Here is a 22,696-nt window from a genome sequence, read left to right as displayed (position 1 = left end):
TCAACTCCGATTGCATAGATTCTGCCACGAGTGAGGAGACTCCACACTTATAAATTTACGAGTCGTAAGTCCCTTTGTAAATCGGGCACTTTGTGTTCTTGATTTTCTACCCATAATTAAGAATACTTACATGTTTTAGTATGCATTGAATTTAGAGAGTATGTTCTCCAAGGTCGAGCACTTAAAGTAACACTGAAACTGTCCGATAGTAAATGAACAAAAATAACTGAAAACCACAGATAAATGATGTGGTACAGGCAGAGACACAGGAGTGGGGGGACAAAGACAAGATAGTGTTGTAAGTTGTGAGCAGATCCACGTGGAGAACTAGTCAAAACAATATTAAGATCAAGGAGAGAGAAAGAATAAGGCACTGAAATGGGGTGAGTTATTGACTACACCTGGTAAATACTGTTAATTCAGAGTGAGGTATTTACTCTGCGCAGTTAATACCTCTTACACTGAATTCCGCCCCCCACAACAAAATGGAGAATTGAATGCAGAATTGTTGCTTTTTACATCAAACTCTGCACATATCGTAATGTACAGGGAATTTTTCCCTCCAGATAATTTGACCAGCTTTGACCTGCCAGATGAAAAATGCAGGGGTGTGGGAATGACTGCAGTGGTCTTAAATCTGGATTTGTGCACTGACAGGAGTTAAGACACATCTCACAATTTCATTGGGAACCCTTAATTGGGACCTAGCTGTAGGATTAAGCAAGATGGCGGAGCAGGAAACCATCTGTAAAAATGAGATGGGGCAATGCGAGGGATACATTTACAAACAAGAAAATGTAACTTAAGATGGAGGCGAAAAGGAAGTCATGCGAAGTATTCAAGTTAGGCAGATATATGAGAGGTACGTGGAGGTGTAAAGAGAGGTGGGGCTATTTAAGATAGATCAGATGGGGAGAAGATTGCAGGAAGGAAGACCATGAGAAGGGAAGTAGAGCACAGAAGGAAAGAGACAGCCAGCGTGAGAATGAGAATTATATTTGTTTGAAAAGTAATGAAATGATGGATTTAACGAAAGTAGACTAGCTAATAAGAGTATTATTTGCAATAGAACTTAAAGTAGTAATGTGTACTATTATGGTTACTGTATCTATTATCACATCAAGCATTTTTATACTGTGACCCCTTTGAAGGAGAATAGTAGAGTGTTTTGAAAGTAGCACTTTAAGTAAACATTTTACTATTTCTAGTGATAGGAAGAATGATACAAGCGGTAGTATAGAAATAGTAGTACAGGTAGAAGTCGCAGTGGTGCAGTTACTACTTCAACTGCAACTACTACTACTAATAGTAAACGGTAATATTAAAATAAAACTCCTACTAATTCTAGTGGTATAATATTATTCATTCCCATAGTATTAATAGTAATACAAACAATTGTGGAACTATTAATGGTAGTAAAAGTAGAGAAATCTACAACAATCACTGGCTTGTTAGCAGCCGCGGCTGCTGCAGGTAAGAGCGGTGGGGCCGGCTGGGGGGGGATTTCGAAAGACGACAACAACGGAAAGTTAATTGTTTATTTAATTTTCCCTCGTGGTCGTCTCTCGAAATCACCCCCAGCCGGCCCCACCGCTCTTACCTGCAGCAGCCACGGCTGCTTGTTAGAACTATAGTAGACCATCAGCCCTTATGCACCCTGTATTTATGCACCCTGTATTTATTAGCAATCTGAATGTGAATTATAAAAGATTTTTTTTATGTCCAGTTTTATGGCACAACTTTAAAATAGGTTGTCTTGTGCCTTGTATTTATCTTCCAGATGAGTCACCAGTCTATCGATTCTGGAAAGAGACTCCCAAAGCACTGGATCCAACCAATCCCAATGCGGGAACTGCACATATCGTGGAGACCACCGCCTACGCTCTACTAGCAACTCTGTACATCAAAGACATCTCCTATGCCAACCCAATCATGCGATGGCTCACTGAGGAGCAGAGATTTGGTGGTGGATTCTATTCTACTCAGGTATCAAGCTCTAACAATAATAACATCATTATTATTATAATAATTATTACTAGTAGTAGTAGCAGTATTACTACAACTATTATCAATACCATTATTACATTAATAATATCATCAATAACAATAATAATAATAATAATAATAATAATACAAAACAACAACAATTATAACAGCATAATAATAATAATATTCTGTTTGATACAGTACTTCGTACCGCAATTATTGCATTTCTAAAAAGGTCATGGTAAGCCCAGCAGTAGTTTAAAATTCTGAATTGAGCGCAGCGCATCTTCCTCTAATGATTTCTCCTTGCATTGTATGTGAATTTGTGCTGGAAAAACAATGTGGAACGTGGTAAATCATGAGGTTTTACCGCTCTGTAAGGAAGAAACCACATGTTATTCTTCATTTTCAATTATGAAACTAAATCTTGGGCGCAGAAAATATGCAGTGATGGTATTTCCCTTGGGCTGTTTATGCACCCACAAACACAGCTGCACCCCAAAAGAGTGGCTTCAGGCCATCAGTCACAGTTTGGTGCTAAATCTGTGGTAATACCCCCAACGCGTGTATTGCAAACAGAATATGGAGTACGACCCAAATAAAACATTTTTTGGCATGCAAATGTGGGCCACTTTATGATTATCAGTTTTACCACAGTTTTCTGCATTACTGATGAGAGGAGGTAACACCATTATTATTATAAGTTAACCTGTAAATCTGTTTCTTGATGCGCAATACGCAGTAGTTTGGTAACATCTCTTTGCTTAAAATGGAAGAACTCAATAAATGTGCAGTGATCCAATTAATGAACAGAAATCATGTTTTTCAGGCACACTAAGAGCAATTCATAAAGTCATGTGCACTCCCCAGTGACAAAATCCTGATCCTCATGCACAGATTTAGGAAAAGCGGCATTATACCTTCGTAGACAGATTTCCTCACTCTTAAGTTTCTGCCAGTGATAGACATTTTAAATGTGATTAGAACTTCTGATAGGATGGGTTGTAGGTGTTCTACTGGGACACCTGCAACAACCTAAAACATACTCTCATGTTTGTGGGAATTCACACTCCTTTCTGAGGTAGCTTTGCATCCCTCAGATAAATCCCTTTTAATAGTGGGAAGGGGAATGGAACATCCCCATAAATATTGTGTATGTTGGGAAAGGGGGTTTCTCCACCAGGAAAAAGATTTTCCGAGGGAGCAATGAAGTTAATCAGCGCAATATACTTACTACATTTCCATATGAGGCATTGCTTGTGTGTTTGAGGGCTCCTGGAAATGTGTGACTCTTGCATATTTTTAGGACTATTCCAGGAATTCTGTAAGAATTCCGTGAAAATGTAAAATGTGTTCCAAAGCTAGAAATAATCATCTGGGAACACATTTGCAAATTTCTCCGCAGTCTCTTTGTGAATCGAGCCCTAAACGAGCCTTTCATGGTAACTAGGACTGTGCATTTCCAATATCTGTAGCAGCCAATAATTAGCATCATCTCCCATCCTGATATACCAGATGAGGTATTTGGAATCTTCCTATGTGTGACCCAACCAGCTACAGAGATCATTTTCCTTCTTAAAGACCAAAGGTGGTTACTCCATTCTTAGTGATCCATTATTCAGTGAATATCAGTTCCTTAGGAGAGGTTTATTTACTGAATTATTCATTGTGCTGTAAGTGGTGACACCAGCTTTATGGAGACCTCTACTGTCTACAGTTATTTTCTGCAAAACAAACAGTTTAAGTAGATGCCTAGGTGAAGCCCAGGTTATGAGTTCAAGCCTATAACCCTCTACTTCTTAGACATGATCCTTCTTTTAAATGTAAATCTGATTCACACGCAAAAGCTGTCTGAATAGTATATTTTACTTCAGGCTGCATGTGTGATAGATATCAAATTGCAGCATTTGCTTACAGTACATTTGTGTATAGTTCCTTCATGATGCCAAATATTCATGTCTAAGACATTGATTGAGGTGTTGTTGGACTTGCTGGTTAAGGTTCATTCAGGGCTTTAGGTCTTTGGCCAGGCATGACATTCCTAGAGTTTCTGGTTGTCTCTGTACCAAATCAAGAAAATATCATCAATATACCACTACCAAACTACTATGCTGACTAGGAAGAGGTTTGTATTTAAATATATAGTTATAATCTCAAAATGAGTAGCATACAAATTGGTCAGGTTTATCGCAAAAGATTCACCCACAATGTTGCCTTTCTTTTATAGAAAGAAGATGTCCGTAAACGAAAGGAGTTCCTTTTTAAACCAATACAGGCACTTTCTGAAATAAACAATGTTGGTACTTTATGGCTTCTCTGTCATCAGATACACCACCATTCACTTCCACAGCATGAGGATTCGTCGGGGGCATGCAGCACTATGTATGGGATGACATGGTCAATACCAGCATGACTGAAAATACTCCTGACTCGGAGTAAGAAAAATGAATAACTTTAGGAGTACCCTATGAGTTTTAGAGCACCACTTTCTGAGGAGGCTTCCTCCCTCCCATGTCTGTCTCTCGACTCTCGCAAGCTAACTCATCCATCCAGAATCTCAGACCCAGACCAACCTCAGGCACGACTATCTATCCACATAGCCAATCACACGTCTTTATTTTGGATCCCCTGTACGGAACAACTTTGAAATGTAGCACCCATTTTCTGCTAATTCAAGCCCCATGATGGTAAACTATTTTGAATTGCATGTTAAAGATTGAGCTATAGATACAGACAAAAGTGTAATAGAACATTTTCTTTCCCAGGGAGCCCTTAGAAGGGGTGGGGGATGAGCAATTGCCCACTTTGCCCATGACTGAAAATATCTCTGCAACAACAGATACATTTGAAAATTGGTGACCCTCATTAGTGAGGTGAAACCTTGGACCATATAGCACTGCAAGCTATCGATTTGTGCTTGGCCCGGCTTGGGAGCTTTGGAACAGACTGTGTTGCAAAAGAAAAGCAGGTTCTTGATTCACACAAACCACTCCATATTTTCTGTTCATCATGGGTATTGATTTAATTAACCAAGTTGATATTAAGCAAGCATTGTTCTGCCTTCCATTGATATCCCCTTTCCATTTGGGTTTGCATAGGACACACTGAACGCCCTGGAGGCATTGGCACAGTACGCCATTGTCCAAAAGAAGTTAAAACTCGACATGATCGTGAAAGTGGATTACAAGAAACATGGAAGTTTTCAGCGCTATGTGCTAAACAACGACATATATTTCTCAAAGCTCACAGAGGTAGGTTTAACTGTAGGAGTTCTACTGATGGGAAGGTATGGTGAATTTTCCATTGTACTTTGTCCAAGAGAATGTGTGTCTGACTTTCCTCATTCTCAATTGTTTCCTGTTGATTTTTTTCCCTCTGTATTGGTTATGAGTTAGTGATCCATTTAATGCAAAGAAAGCATACTTAAATCACAGATTTATTTCAGTCAGACAATCCCTCGTGTAGAAGAGTCAAGTCTAGAAGACTTGGGGGACAAATACATGATTTGCAACCTCCTTGATAGGTCTATGAAGAGAATTCAAAAGGTGGTCCACTTACCCAGCGAAAAGCTTTCTAGAAAATATGGCAATTCACCACAGCGGAAAAAACAGGCTCCTTGTTACACCACCAGTATGAGACTGCACCCAACAGTGAGCACCACCTGTGCCCCATTCCAAAAGGCACCCTTATGGGACAGTCTATGTGGTACTTCCTAGGTAGCAAAGAGTTAGTGCATATCCCAAGAGCTTGTTTGACCCTGTGCTCACTTTGTAGCATACGAGTGGACTTAAAGTGCACCCTACCAATGAGGTCCAAGAAGGCCAAAACTGGTCTGGGGCTGCTTGTGTTTCTGACTGGAGGTGACCTAGCCGGGCAGTTTCTGGACTCTTTCTACATGAGCAGGACCAAGACTGAGTTACATGTGTCTAGTCTCTGTCTAGAGTGCTACGGTTGGTGAAAAAGAATGGACTATAATGCAGCACTGACCAATTACCAGAGGCTGAGAATATTTATAGCATTCTTTCCTCACTTTGCTTTTTGTTCAGTGAATGCCTTAGCTGCGAGAGGTACAGGAATCAAGATATACCACACTGATGAGGCCCAGGTAGCTCAAAACCAGTCTGAGATCGCTTGCATTTCTGGCTGGAGAGGGCCAGGCCTGGCAGCTGAAGCTGAACTGTTCCTGCTGGAGCAAGATCAAGGCTGATTTGTGTGTTGCTTGTCAAGAAGTTCACAGTTGATGACAAACAATGTACCGGAATTTGTCTAGAGCCAGTGGCTGAGATTAATTTAAGCATCCTTTCCATCTTTTTGTTTTTTGCAGTAAACACCCTAAGCTAGATGACTATACCCAGACGTGGTTCTGTGCTCTCTGTGCCTTAGGAATTACGCTACACCTCATAAATGATGGCCACGAGATCCACAACTAGTCTGGGATTCCTTGTGGTCCCAAACTTGGCCTTGCAGTTCAGGCTGGATGTTTTACATAGAACAGGATCATGGCTGAATTGTATAGCGGTCTGTCTCGAGGTCCACACTTTTTGAAAAATGATGGACTGGAATTTGGTCATTTTAGCGATCACCACCGTCTGAGATTAATTTATGCATTCCTTCCATCACTTTGTTGTTTGCTGCAGTAGATGCTTAAAGTGTACCAGCTATACCTAAATGTAGGTTGTTCCCACTGTGCCACAGGACTCAAGCTGCACCTCACTGGTAAAGTCACCAGTGTCTCAGATTAATTCAAACATTCCTTCCATCACTTTGTTGTTTGATGCATGTTGGTAATATGGAATGAGGGCAGGGCAAATTTTATCCTTAATATTCATATGACCATGCCTCCGTGCAAATGAGAGAGCACCTCACCTTTTTGGCATCATGTGTAAATTGTGAACCCTGCATTAACAGGTACAGATGGAGTATTGTAAGCATCTGTGATCTCTTCTGTAATGCAGACGTGTGGATAGGTCACACAGTACATCATCACAAGCCTGATGTGCTCCTGGGGCACTTCAGTAAACCCCAGGTGATTTTGTTTTGGCTGAAGAACATAAACATCTTGTGGCACAATAATGTTGAACATCATTAAGGTGAAAGGATGGGCTCAAATACCTGTCACATTATTGTAGAGCGATGCAGTGTCTTCACACACGTAAGTGTGGAGAGAGTCAGGGAGGAGTTAAGATCTTTATTTGAGGGCCCCATCCTCGCTCCATTGTACCTCCCACGGTAATTAATTTCTAAGGTAGTCTCAACACAGACCCTAACATGCCATGCACCATCACATTCTCTCAGTAAACACATTTAGTATTCCGCAGCATCCACAATCACCTCAAGCATACACATACATGCAGTGACACAACATCATGCCTTTTGATACAAACAGGACTACACATTCACACCAGGTGACTTTATCATCCCCTTTCCTTACACAGAGCTACACACAGGTGCAACAGGCATTAAGAAATAACAAGATAAACGTTCATACCTACTTTCATATCACTTACTCTTTCCCAAGTAGGCACAGATCTCCACAACACACACTCAGAAAGGTTCATTCCAGCACACAACAACTTTCAGCATCCATACGGCTAAAATAACATGAGGAAGTGTCAGATGGAAGAAAGTAGCATAGTCTGCACCTAGTATCACACACTCTGAATGTTGCGTGAACCTCAGATGGATGCCTCCCATATGCAAAGGTAGCAGCACTCAGCAGGGGCAGCCTCAGTAGGGGCAGCACTCAGTAGGGGCAGCCTTAACTAGGGACCAAAAGACTCAGGCCCAGATTTACAAATGAGTCATGTAACTCAGCTCAGTAAGTGAAGTTGCTATACTTCATTGAGTGAGCTGGAAAAAGCAGAACAACGCCATATCTATAAAGATGTGGCGCTGTTATGGTGCACTTTTTACTGCCATGTGCCAATGCAGACACCCTTGCACCATCTTGCAAGAGTGTCTGCATTGCGGTCTGCACAGTTTTTGGCCAGGAAGTTGCCCTTTCCTGCACAAAAACTATGCTGAAAGGCACTTTTCTTTGTATATGTGTGCTGGAGGTGGAGAAATAAATATATTTATCCTTGTTACACCACTCAGAGAGGCGGCAGGATTTTGCAGCAAATTCATGTCTTCAAGTCTTTATATATATATGGATTTGCATCAAAATCTATGTGAGGATGCCGGTGAATGCCCATGCACCACCCATGGAATGCAAAGTCCAGATCCGTTGATGCAAAGGAACACAAGGATACCTTGGGTTGCAATCCAACGCTAATCATGATTCTCACTGGATTGTGAATACCAACCCAACATTTTGTGTTGAGTCTGTGTTAAAAATGTAACGCAAACCAAATGGAAAGTGTTGGTAATCACATTGCCAATGTACTGTTCCTCCCATTCCACCAGCAACTGGATCTAGGAAATATTGTCTGGGGTCAAGGACAAGTTTTCATGTTCATTTGTGCAACCCATAGCATAAACCCTCTGGTTCCAATTTAAAGTATCACAGTGTGAATCTATGAAAGAGGACTGTTTCCAACTCAAGCTAATTTTGTATCCATATGTATATGTTATTTAAACTTACAAATATGGTTCAGTAATGTACATCCTTTACAATTAGGGTGAGCATTCCAAGGAAATGCAGTGAGCTGTGCGTTCAGCTTGCATTACTGACAGTGGTTTCAGTATAAAAAAGTTTACATATGAAAAAAAAGATGAATCTGAGGATCCTTATAAGGCACCCAGAATGCTCCCAAATTATATGTAGTTATACTCAGAAGCCCAAAAGCAAGATTGGTGGTTGTTTGATTTCCTAAATGTACACAAAAATTTGCAATTTGAAAAAAAAAATGCAATTATAAACTATCGTGCAACTTTTGATACTATTTCATTGATGCATCATTTAGTAAAACATGATTAATGCGATTAATGCATGTCAATATTTTAAAAAAAACATAATTAAGACTGTATTAACAGTCATAAAACTATTATGGGCAACATAAAAACAAACATGGGGCCCAACTCAGATACTGTGCTTATTCATCTTCCCCATTTTTGCGACACCAGTACACAGACACACATATCACGGTTGGGTACTAAGGACATCTTCCCTACTTTTGAAACACTCACTTCCGATGAGGTATGAAACAATCCTTCCTCATGTTCTCATACCAAAACATAAACACCCAGCACATATCCCCCATACACTACTTAAGAGTAATTAACTCTTCTTGCCTAGTTTGCCGACCAGACTCGCACATGCAACCTGAAATGCATTGATTCACTATTTATTTATTTTATTATACAATATTTACTTAATATGTTATAACTATATAATACATATGTACTCTTCTTACATATTTTTATAACATTCATTTATATTCATTTATATTGTAACTATTTTGAATAATAGTAAACTTTTTATTTTTAAATAAGTATGTCCTATTTTTATATATTTGTTAGCGTTAATTTATATTTTTAACTATGTTAAATAATTGAATTTAATTTAACAGTTTTTCCAAAGGTGTTTTATTTTGAGCCCCTACTTCCATTATTTTCTATGGGTGTGTATTGCTGTGCCAATGTTTTGGGCATGTGTAGTGCTGCACTTATTGGAAAAGTGTAAATTACTACAAAAGTGTACGTTACTACAACAGTGTAGTTTGCAAATGCCGAAAAGTAGTAAACTTACTCAGAAATGTAAACTTACTCAGAAGCGTAACTTACCTTTGTGAATCAAGCCCGTATGGTTCTGCTTACAAGTGGAGTCAATCGAAGGAGAGCAGGAAATAGCTGTGCATCTTAAGGATGATCTAGAGCGGGCATAGCAGAACCCAAACAGTCATAATAACTAAAGTAGACTCCGGGAATGGACTCTTAACCCATTTCAAATAGAGGGTGTCTGAAACTTCCAATTTCTATTATAAATTTTAACAAAAAAGAGGTGAAATTTCATTGAATTCACTTGCCGGTATACCTCCCTTTGAAAATTCATGAAAGATACTGATAGGTAACTGTCGCAGGAGACATTTTCTACTTGAACCAGTCTCCTGTAGGCAAACATGCTGTAGCTTAACCCTGCAAAATATTGCACATTCTAAAAATATCTTCCTAACAATAAATATCCGAATTTAGGTGGTGTATAATATAGCCCATGCCTGATTTTTAACATGGCCAAAGCTGTCTGGAATTAATTAATCATGAACCCTAGGGGCTGTGATAACCTCAGAGGGCAGATCCAACCATTGTTCAGTCAAAGTAACTAAAGCAGATTCAAGCATGATAGTAAAAGTCCAATTAAATGAGCCCAGAGCTAATTTAAACATGACCATTGCAGGCAAAGCTGCCTGGAATTAATAAATCAAATATCCACAAGGCACAACTCAGAGTGACACACCGCACTATGGTTCAATCACAACAACTTAAGCAGACTCCTGGTGGACCCAAGCTGTGAGCCTCAGCATTCATGGTCATTCCTAACAGCGTAAGTAATATACTTGACAAACTTAAGGGGACGAGTGGCCAAACTCACACAACAGCATAAGCATGCAGTTGTAGAAAAACCATAAAACTGGCTAAAGCTTTTTCCCTCTCACCCTTATGTAGAGCTTTATTTATTTTTATTTATTTGCAAAGTTATTTGCAAAGTTTTATATAGCGCTGGTTAGACCCGGAGGTATCAGAATGCATTACATGAGGACCAGTGGGTTACAGGATCCATAATTACATAGACAAGTATAGACATAGGAAAAAAGATAAAAAACATGAGATTACACAATAATGTGAGATTATTAGCGCGTACACATGTCTTATGGGGAGTGAAGAGGTAGAGGGGGAACGGTAAACGGGGGTAGGGAATGCAGGTAGGAAAACACAACGGGGAGGTGAGGAAAACGATGTCCGTCTGGGTAGGTGACGGCCGACGGGTGAAACAGAGCCAAGCTCCTCTATAGCTGCATATGACAGCTCCACCAGGCATCAGCCAAAGTAGCTCGGGCACCGCTGTATTATTTGCAAAGTTTTATATAGCGCTGGCTAGACCCGGGGGTATCAGAGCGCTTTAAATGAGGATCAGTGAGTTACAGGTTCCATAATTACACAGATATAGACATAGGAGAAACGAAAAAACATGAGATTACACAATAATGTGAGATTATTAGGGCGTACACATGTTTTATGGGGAGTGAAGATGTAGAGGGGGAATGGTATACGGGGTAGGGAATGCAAGTAGGTAAACACAACGGGGAGGCGAGGAAAGCGATGTTCAATGTCCGGCTGGGTAGGTGCCGGCCGAGGGGTGAACCAGAGCCAAACTCCTCTATAGCTGCATATGACAGCTCCACCGGGCATCAGTCAAAGTTGCTTGGGCACCGCAGTAAGAAACAGACAGTTTTGATTTCCGCCAAGGGGGCATCATTAAAGTTCCATTCAGAGCACCAGTCATGGTGTTGCTGGTAAACGCCGTCCTCCTCATCCTCCAGCTCGCTTCCAGGTCAAGAGTGGAGAGAGGAGAGGTGGAAGGGACAGTTCCAAAGTCCGCAGATCTTCCCCATTCCCAGCAGCAGTGGTGAGTGTTGGGCATTTGAGCAGGATCCCAGTGGTAGGGGGACCCTGGGCGCTTCGGAGTACTCCTCCCGTACCTAATCCGGAGCAGTCTCCCTGCATACTCTTGTATCCGTACCTCTCTTGGAAGCTCCGCTAGGTGCTCTTATGTCATGACATAGATGCAGTGGTGTCCTTCTCTTCAGCTTGCCGTCCACCGTATCTCTCCTTTGTGGGGTTCGTAGCGCGCCCTTGTGTGTTGTCTTGCTGCCCCCTTGAAACCTTCCCAATGCATCATGTCCTTAAGGCTTGCCAAGTTGAGGCTCAATAGTGAGGAGGGCTACTTCTGGGGGCCATCGTGTGGCCGGTGTCCCCAAGCCAGGCTCAGGAGCTACTGTCCCCCAAGTGTTTGTGCCGTCAAGTACAAGCCTGCTACTTGTTCAACCAGCAGCTCTTGCCCTCAGGCTAGTAGGCAATAAGCAAATTGTATCCTTGCTTCCAGGGACCCAGCCACGCTGCTCTAGTGTGGGGGAGTGGAGAAAAGAACGCTGCTAAGCCAACAACTGTTCTGACACACCTGCTCCCCTTGTCTCATAGCGATTTGGGCACTCCCCAGCTCCCGCTATGCTCACTGTCCAGTCTAGACTCGTCTAGCTCCCAGCCTCAGTTCGGGGCCTCCTAGCGCTACTTTGCATGATTCAGGCCTGTCTGACCGCCATCTTGAGGTCAGGCAGTGCTCAGGCGCCCACAAGGGTCATCGCCTCTGGGATCCACTGCTGTCGTTCTGACCGTAGGCTGCTGGTTGCCTTTTGTAATTATGGCCTGCAGCAGGGTGTCCGGTCGGGTCAGGGAGGCTCCACGGCCCACTTCATCTCGAGGGGGGCAGGCGAGAGGAAGCGATGTACAAGTTGCTGCTCCCCTGTTAGTCCGGCACCCCCGCCCCGCCTCCTCACTGCCGCCCGCACACCCACTGGGTCTGCCGATCTTCGAATCATGCCCCCACTCACCGGTGAGCCACTGGATCGTGTCTGCCTGCTCGCCTCGCTCAGAGTAGTCCGGTCGCCATCTTGCTTCCAGGCCGGCTTTTGTGGTGGTTTTTCTCCTTTGTGCGAGGTAGGTTTTGCTCTGATCTGCCCCCTACTGCCTTGCACACTAATGCAACTGGGTCCAGAGCTCACCGGGTCTGCCGCGCTTACCGGGTCAAAGAGCGCACACCTTCACTCAGCGCCCACCCGGGCCGATCCCCCCATCACTCAGGTGGAAGCTAACAGCTACAGGTTTGAGCCCCAGTAGCTCCAACGGTTCTGGTCGCTCCTCGTATTGGTATCATGACCAGCTGGCAAAGCTCATTACTTAGTCTGAGGCCAGTGCCTCTGGAGCACAAAGGATCCAATATTTAAAAAGCAATATAGTAACAAGCATTAAAAATGCAATAGGCCTCGCCTTTTATTAAGTTAAAGCCATTTGCTTTGCTATACAATACCATTAGCAAAGCAAATGGCTTTAACTTAATAAAAGGCGAGACCTATTGCATTTTCAATGCTTGTTAAATGTTTTCATGACACACCGTATTTGCTGCTGACTTATTTGTGTGACCAGACACCAGCACTCCCACACATCTATTGCTGGAAATGTCATCAAAAAAAGAACTGTAAAGCCCGTATTTATGTGCACGTTTACATTTGGCGAGTTGATAGAAATACTTGTTTCCGAGGCACACCACTAGATGGCAGGAAAGTACCGCGTGCAAAGCATTGATGAGGTGTAGTTTTTATTGCCGTTCTCGTCCATTTGTCTCTGCCAGCCACTGAACGTTAGCATGAGTTTGCCGCAGATGCAAGGAATAACAAGCGAAAGTGCCGCCAGTGTGAAAAATAGTGCGGCCGTCTCACGCCGTGAGTAAAGCATCCAGTCCCCGCGTGCACATCTTTTGTCTGTCCGCGTGCACATCTGGAATCCGTATTGATTCCAAAAGGCCCTCGCATGGCTATAGAGCAGCGCATGCACACTGCTAACACTAGGCGAGACCTAAAAAGCAAATGAATGGTGCACGTAAAATTTAAAAAAAGGCAAAAAGATTATTTATCTTACAAAATGCATAGGAAATTGAAAATGGTGGACATGAAAGTCTGAGGACCTCAATCTTATCCTTTGAGGATAAATAACCAGATGTATCAATGTATTTTTCTCATTATGTGTCTATGGGTAAAAATGTTGATACATAAGGGCCAATGTCATCAGTTATGTACTGTGGGATGGTGTGAGTGGTGGCAGGATGATACATTAAATAAATGAGTGAACTATGCATCTAATGACTGAAAGTAAAAATGGTTTAATTTCTGGATGAATAAATGTCCTGGTCTCGAAAGGATGAACTAACAAAATTACTGCAGTGTATCATTTATGGGTGACCTTGATATGAAGACCAATTTTGGGAAATCCCATATAATGGCCCGTGGGCCTTGCAGGAAACCTTGACACCTTTTAAGCTGCAGGAACAACATTTGAGCATGGTATGGAATTTTTGTTATCTTGGTATTGTGTTTGAGTCAGGCAATTCGTAGCAACCACAAGTGAATGCAGCACGTTTGAGATTAGGAAGACTGGCAGGTTCCCATTTTAACTTGACCCAGAAGGAGGGAAGGGGTACCATCTCCCCCTACCTTAAGGTTTACAAATTTCAATGTGTCCCTTCAGCAACCTATGGTGTGGGGGGGTGGGGATATCACCATGTCACACCCATACAGGGAGAAGAAAAAAGAATTTGTAGGCTAATGAACCTCCCGCTCTCCAGTGCTAAGTTTATTTTGTGTTCTGAACTTAACTTAGACTATGTCTCAGATGCTATTAAATTGGCACCCCTCCTGCTTAGGGTGAGTGTGTGGAGGAATAATGCAGAAAGTTTTAATAGAGCAGTGATAGCAGACTGTCTTAGACAGGATAGGGGTCTTTCCATCCCATGGTTGAACTTTGTCAGCAAATCTTTTGCTGACATTGGTCTTCCTGGATTGTTTACTGCCCCTGATTCTATAAACAAATCTGACAAGAGGATGGTCAAGTTCCATTATGTAGAATTTCATTTTGCCCAAAGAACCCAGGAATCTCTTAGTAAACATACTGCTTGTAATTATTTTATCACTCTTGCGCCTGGAGATATAGCAACATATCTTACCCTGGAGTTTATGCGCTGGGAAAGATCTCTTCTTTTCAGATTTAGGTCTGGAACAGTCAGTCGCTCAATGTGGTTTTCTGATGAGCTGAAGGTGTGGGACAGTTCCTTACCTCCCTGCCCTTGTGATGAAATGGCAGAGCAATCCTTGTTGCATTTTACCTTCTTTTCCAACTTCTACTGTAAATGTTTTCAACTCTGCTTTAAACACACCTTGAAATTACTAGCCATTCATAAATGCAGAGAGGCCTTAATATAGCTCCAGATGGGAAACAACCTTTACAACGCAACTATTACATCGCACTACACTTACAACGCAGCCATTACAACGGAACATCCTTCACAACGCATGACACTACAACGCATACCATTACAACGCATACCATTACAACGCATGACACTACATTGCATGTCACTACAACGCAGGCATTACAACGCATACCATTACAATGCATACCATTGGAGTTAGAATAGTAATTTTTAACCCCTACACTATCCAACACTTACCCTACTGTTGCACCCCCTGGAGTTAGAATAGTAATTTTTACCCCTATACTATCCAATACTTACCTTAAATGCAATGTAACAGTATGCGTTGTAATGGTATGCGTTGTAAAGTTAGTATGCGATGTAATGGAATGCGTTGTAAAGGTAGTTTTTTAAAATGCGTTGTAGTGTCATGCGATGTAATGGAATGCGTTGTAGTGGATGTTGCGATGTAAAAATTGCGTTGTAAGTGCATGCGTTGTAAAAGTATGCGTTGTAATGTTATACATTCGCTCCAGACGTTACCTAGTCCAGACATTTGTTATAGAGTCTGTTGTTTCCTTAAAATGTCCGTCCGTTATAGATGGTCAATGAAGGGGAGCTGGGTGTGAATGCCTGCTGGGTTCTCTGTATATGCACTTTATTAGCTGTCTATTTTGAACAGAAATATGTTTTTTCTAATTGGTTGAACATGATTTTTAATGTTTATATGCTGTGGATAAATACGATTCACTGTATTTTATATTTAGAGCCGGCTGTTATAGACCCGGTAATCGATTGACACTGACAGGCTCTTTGAAACTACATGGATGTATTTTAATGGCTGCTTGCTATCTGTAAATAACAATAGGGAAACTGTTCCTAATAGAGTGTGTTTTCAGGTGGACAATAAGTACTAGGGAGAGGATCTTACTGTCTAGGAGGTGGCGCCCTCACACACCTGTAAGGGTGTCATGCTTCATCATCAGGCGTTTGCACCTCGTGGGGTGAGCGCTGCAATATACCACAGGCCCCGCAAGAGTGCACTTTGGCGGGGAATTGTATATACACAAATCTGTGATGGTCAGTGTGGGACATGTGAAATAGTGGGTTAAAAATACCACGGCGGTACCCAAAAACCGATTTATACCAGGGTCCCTTGGTAAGGATAAAAACAATGTATAAATTGTTCGCTCCTAATAATACTGAGAGACAATTTAGTGACGAGTGCAGGTAGTGTGGGTTGACATGTTTCATGCCTCAATGGTCCAGGAGGGATCCTTGGCATTTCATCAGGACTGAGGGAGAGGTTAAAAGAGAGTATCCCTACCCTTATTCAGGGTTGGGAGTATGAGTGCAGGTATCAAATGATTACCAAACTGTCTTCACACGCAGTTGTTGGTTGAAAAAAGGACCTAGTAGAGGATGAACCTAATGCGATTGTCCTATAATCCAGCCTGAGGGAGAGGGTGAAGATTTTCAAATATTAAAAAGTACCCTGGGTTGCCCATAGGGAGTCAACATCACTTTTCATGAAGCATGTGTGAATAAACATGCTTGGAGCGCAATGCAAACCTCCTGTCATGCATAGTGTTACACATTGCTAGGTATATCGATGAGTGACATAGGTAATGTGTAATCCCATAAAGTGGGATGGACACATATACACATAAAGTTAACAAATAAAACACGCAGGGAATACTGGACCTCTCTGTGGCTCCCTGTTCCCCCCTTATTGTGCATTTATCTGTGTCAATTTTAATACTGTATTGTACTTTGTAATGTTTTACTCTGCACTTTTATTAACTTTCCGTTAAAGATCGAATAAAGATTTTGAAACTGAAAACTGATACTCCAGTGATCACTGTATACGTAGAATGCATTTAGACATGGTCTAACAGAAACGACTCCTTCAAGATGAATTTGTCACTTGTTATTGTATATGCTCCTTGCATGTACAGTACAGTAAATTCTAAGATTATTTACAGTGCCGGTATGATGTTATCCAAATAATCTTCTTCTATGTGTTTTTGTTTAGATCCCTCTGAATGATGATCTTGTGATAAGTACCGGAAGTGGAACAGGCGTTGTATCAGGAAGTGTAAGCACACCATCTCCTCACAAAATGAGCTCTCACCAAAGTTGAAAGCTGAATGATCACTTAAACAACACCTTTGATCACTATGAATCGTGATTATATTGACAGCAATTACTAGCATGTTTAACATTTGTAAGAAATACTAATTTGTCAACTAATGGACACTTTCATGAATGCTAAACACACACCGAGGGCAAATGGAAAGGCTCATTCTGTGCATTGTGCTACACCAATTGTCATCTGTGCATTATAGTTTTTAGCATAGTATTAATATATATATATATTTTCCCTCTGATATGCAGGTCAGCACTGTATACCATGTAGTCAGTACCTCTGATGAGGTCTGTAACTTTGATTTGAAGATTGGGCTAAGGAAGAATTCAGGTAAGCCAGCACCAGCAACATGTCATGATAACAAGGAGCCAGTCTTGACTGTAATGGAATGATCACAAAAGCTTCATTTTTCTGTTGTGCATTATTCAAACATGAATCAGTCAATTCTATAAAGCAACTTGGAGTTTTTACCCTAGGTTTACATCCACATTTGGATCAAATTTCCAAATTTCTTGCAATTCACAAATAATTAATGGGTCTTATTTAAAGGATTAGGTACAAACCTCAACCCAATCAGGGCTTTGTATTATTTAAATTGTTAATATCAGCACTCATGCCATTAATCTCGTTCTATTTCCACACTCGACAACCATAGCCTAACCCCAGTTTAAGGGATGAACATTTCAATGGCTTTCATCCATCTCTAAATAATATATTCCAGTGTATGCACAACCTGGCATATTTACATTTCCTAGCTCTATCACTTAGATCATTAGAAGAATAGCTACACTATGGGTGCTCTATATGTACGTATGTATGTATGTATGTATGTATGTATGTATGTATGTATGCTTATATATAAATATGTAAATGATATTTCAATAGCATGAACCTAGCCAAAATGCAGTAGACTGCTGTACATGGTTAAAGGCAAGATTAAAGTCAACAAGTGATAGGAAAGCTTGGGAAAGATGGATGGAAACTGATATGAATGACCTGGGTGGGCACCATATGGCGTCAGTGATGTCATTTTTCATCACTTCTGGTGCCCCCTTCCAGCGGCTTTGACAGCTTTGAAGATTCTGGATACAGTCTGACTCTTGGGATTATTCTACAGGTGTGGAATCTGTAGCTAGATAGAGTATCCACCAGAAATATTGATAAACCATGATAATAGAGTTACATGACATTGTAATGCTGCTGAAGTGTCTTAGATAACTAGGGAATTCATGGTACTCGTATTTGTCTGGCAGCAGCACATATGGGAGGAGGGCAGTCATGAGAAATCTATTGGAGTTTCAGCACCTCACCCTCATCATTAACTGTAGCCTTCAGAGTGGAGTTTTCTGTTTGAGAGCAGTATGGAGTGCCCAGGGCTACACAAACCTACACGGATTTTGAGGTCTGGCTTAACACCAAAGAAAAGCTTGCAGAGTTCTACAGAGAGAGGGGCTTAGGCTCAACCCACATGTTGGTTTCCCCGAGGACAGGATTTGACTGGGCCAAATGTGTGTGCTTCCACTGAAAGACTGATTTTCAAATTGTTTTGCTTGTGGCTATGCTTATACAGCAGAGCTGAGTTGGGTATGGTGGCAAGTCAATGATCATGGCAATAGGCGTGGTCTGTTTATTATGAAATGTTATGATAAAGACACCAGACCTGAAGTATGTATTGGGAAAAGGCATATGTTAAAGTTAATATGTATTTAAGTGTGGTTTGTTATTTCTCTATATTAAAGGCTACAGATAGGTATTTTGTTACATGGAATCAGAGGACTGTAGTTGGTAATGGTTCTGGTGTTAGTTACTCCATGTGACAAACTGTGGATATAGGTTTGCTCTGTGAGAATCCTTGTTGGGCCCCTTTCGGTGAGATAGCATTTTGCTTAGCCCACTGTAATTTTTCATAACTTTCGAATTCTCTGACATGTGTTTGATGGTTGTCATGTGGAAAAGCTTGTGTTAAAAACGGTAGGCCTGAGCTATGATGACCAGCTGTAGATCTGACTGGTGCACTGGAAAACATTATGTCTGATGCCATAGGCCTGGTCTGCTTATTATGAAACGTAATCACGAAGGCTGTTGGTCAAGCTTATTATTTCTGGAAAGTATTTGCCAAAACCAGTAAACGTTTAAAGAGTGGTTGTTATCAGATTGTGTTACAGGTTACACACAAATATTTTGTGGCGTGTAATCTCACAGATTACCTTAGTAGGCAAGAGTTTGGCTTTGGCCACCCACTCTGACATGCCCTGGGGGTATTCACAGTGATGATACTTGTTAGGCCCTGTTCTGAGGGGTTGAATATTGTTTTTCAAGCTGTATTTGTCTACGTATTTGTAATTTCATAACTATGCACCAGTTTATGTACACTTTAATTGGATGGTGTACAGCAAGTGGTAAAAGCTTAATTAGTTCATTGGAAAAAGTTGTGCCAGATTTCATAATAAACAGATAAGAATCTGTTTATTATGAAATATTATTAGAAAGCCAGTAGGCCTTACCCACTAACAGGCGTTGCCCTGCGTACGCTGTTTGCTGTAGAACATTCACAGCAAGAGCTGTGAAAATGGGCTGAAGTCAGCCCCTCGTTCTCCCTGGCTTGGCTGAACTGCTTTTTGTAGTTCAGCCAAGCCAAAGAGACCCAGGAGCTGATCAGCATTCCCCCTCCCTCCTTCTGATGCTCAAGTGACTCTGAGTTAGGGAGGAGGGAGGAGCAAGGGGGAAGGAGCTCTGCAACACAGCCTGGTTTCGCCTTCCCCTGCCCACTCCATGTAATTTGGAGAGGCGGGGAATGAGAAAGGCAGAGGCTGTTTATTAGAACTTTGAATTGTTGACTGAAGTGGAACTGATGAAGCCGAGGGTCGTAACAATCAAATGATGCTGGTCACTTATGACATGCAATCATATCTAAAAACCATTGAGACGATACAAGATAGACTTGTTTAAACACGTTTTAGATTGGACATATTCCATTGTTTGATCAGTTTACCACGGATAAACGATTGGTCACAATGTCTTTGTAAATGTCCCCTATGATGAGATATCACTACAGACAACAATGCGTACTGTCCTATTCTGTAAGTTCTATAATAAACAGAGAAAGAGTTGGGTTTTACCAATACCTATGTCTTATGGGTTGAGACGATGTCGGCCTGCTTTCTTATTTTTAAAGTCTCTACCCAACGAGCACATACCTTTCTTTATGGCAAGGTTTTTAAACAGTGTGATTAGATGTAGAAAGACTTTTTTTTTACATGAATACATTATGGTGCTATAAAAATGTTTATACTCTAATTGTGATATTTATACTGTTTTTAACCTTTTTAATACATTGTGTTTTTTTCTTGTACATGTTTTTATGGTTTTCTGCGAAGATATCAAATAAAACTTAATTTGATTTGAGTGCATTGGGCTTATACCAGTTCGCATAGGCTGCTGCTGCTTCATTGTCTTCAGTGCATCTCTCAACATTCCAATGTTCTAATATAGCCTTATAGCCCACCGTAGTGGGCTATACCGGCCATTAAAGGCCCGCTCCAGCGTTAAAGGCCCGAGCCGAAGGCGAGGTCTTTAACAAGGGAGCGGGCCTTTAATGGTCAGTGTAGTCCAACTACGTAGGGCTTTAAGGCTATTAGAACATTCCTCAACTAGGGAGCAGAATGTTCTAATAAATAAAACAAAGGGCTCAGTGAGCCCAAGGGGACTTAAATCCCCTCGGGCTCCATGAGGTCTTTGTTCACAGCAAAACCTGTGAGCAACAAACATTGGAATGATGGAGCTCTGGGCTTATGCCTGCCATTATAAGCCCAGAGCCACTCCATTTCTTGAATGGAGCTCCCAACATTCCAGTGTTCTAATATAGCCTTAAAGCCCACCGTAGCGGGATATACCGGCTTTTAAAGACCTGCTCCAGCGTTAAAGGCCTGAGCCGAAGATGAGGGACTTTAACAAGGGAGCAGGACTTTAATAGCCAATATAGCCCAGCTACGAAGGGCAATAAGGCTATTAGAACATTCTGCCACTAGAGGGCAGAATGTTCTAACAAATAAAACAAAGGCCTCTTGAAGGCCGAGGGGATTTAAATCCCTTGAGCTCCGAGAGGCCTTTGTGAAAACATTGGAATGTTGCTTTGCGGGCTTTTACCGGCCCGTAGAAGCACTGAGCACTCCATTGTCTTCAATGGAGCGCTCCACATTACAATGTTCTGATTTGTATTAAAGCCTTCAGACAGATATTTTGTTACATGGAATCTCACATGTTACTGTAGTAGCCAAGGGTTTTGGTGCTGGATACTCCTCTGACACCCATGGGAGATTTCCAGTGTCAGAATGCTTGATAGGCCCTGTTAGAAGAGACAGTATTTTGATCTGCCAACAGCAATTTTGTATACTATTTGATTTTATGGCTGTATGCCTGATAGTTGCCTTATGAGAAAGCTGAAGCTCAGTACGGGGGGCTTCAGTTGGTTATGGTTGCAAGCCAATGATAAAGGGTGGAGGCCTAATTGGTTCATAACAAACAATATTTACGATGCCAAAGGTCTAACCTGTTTATTTTGAAAGGTTGCAGACAAGGGAAAAAACCCATCCCTCCCCCATGGTCAGACCACTCTCTGATTCCCTTTCAGTGGATACATCTCAATACGATACCTGGCGTTGTTCCGCCACGTCCTCAAATCCGTCCATGGTCTAAGCTTCCCTTCGAGGGCTGGATATCAGAGTTGGAAAAAACGATACCTACCCCTGATATTAACCCAATAATTGCCAATAAAAACTTCAGCAATTGGATTGAGAGGTCCCTCGATCTGGTGCTCCCCAAAGGTTTAACCCAGAAGAAAACTGGCCCTAACAAGGCCCAGTGGTATACTCCCGAACTACATATCCTACGCCAACAGTGTAAAAAAGCAGAAAGAGCGTGGAGGAAAGATTTTTCTTCAGATAAAAAAAGGGAATATAGGTCAGTCATTTGCAGGTATAAAGCAGAAATAAAAACTGCCCAAGCTTCCTACTATGAGGGAAAGATTCTTTCAGCACGCAACTCCCCTCGAGAAAGCTTTAACATTGCCTCGAATCTAATGAAATCACCTAGCCCGGTGGTTCCGTCGGATTCATCTAGTCAGCGATGTACTTAGTTGGCTAATTTCTTTCTCTACCAAAGTCCAGAATATTCTTAAGATTCTCCCTCAAGAAGTCAGGAATGTCTCTAGCATAGACACGAGCGATAGTGGGCAGTTAGGACCTCAGGAACTAACGATCCCCTGTATGACTGGCTGGGACATGAAGGGCCGTGGGCAGTTAGAAAGTCAGGAATTAACGTCCTTCCCAACGCTAAACCAGGAACGTCTCTTAGCAATCCTAGCATCGGTAAAAAGTGGATCCCCTCTAGACCCAGCCCCTCCCAATATTCTGTCGCTGGTTGGACTCACCATTGCCTCCACTGTTACCTGCCTAATTAATTCCTCACTGGATAAGGGTGTGGTTCCCTCAGAATGGAAAAGGGCAATGGTGCGTGCATTATTAAAAAAAGAAACCTGGACCCTGCTGAGCTGGGTAACTATCGCCGTATCTCGCTCCTGCCAGGAATCAGCAAGATAGCGGAGA

At 41.8% G+C, this 22,696-nt stretch overlaps 1 protein-coding gene across 1 annotated transcript in view; it reads left to right on the top strand.

The window, feature by feature from the left end:
• The window catches only part of C5 (complement C5), a 384,799-nt gene that overhangs the window by 317,703 nt on the left and 44,400 nt on the right, over positions 1-22,696 (top strand). Inside the window, exons 29-32 of the mRNA XM_085613588.1 lie at positions 1,781-1,986; positions 5,085-5,237; positions 16,980-17,042; positions 17,342-17,423. Of these exons, the coding sequence (XP_085469714.1) occupies positions 1,781-1,986; positions 5,085-5,237; positions 16,980-17,042; positions 17,342-17,423 (504 nt within the window). The remainder of the gene's footprint in view (positions 1-1,780; positions 1,987-5,084; positions 5,238-16,979; positions 17,043-17,341; positions 17,424-22,696) is intronic.

Source organism: Triturus cristatus, chromosome 1_2 (genome assembly GCF_964204655.1).
Source record: "Triturus cristatus chromosome 1_2, aTriCri1.1, whole genome shotgun sequence".
In the NCBI taxonomy this organism is placed as follows: Eukaryota; Metazoa; Chordata; class Amphibia; order Caudata; family Salamandridae; genus Triturus; species Triturus cristatus.
This window is presented reverse-complemented; position numbering and strand designations above follow the sequence as displayed.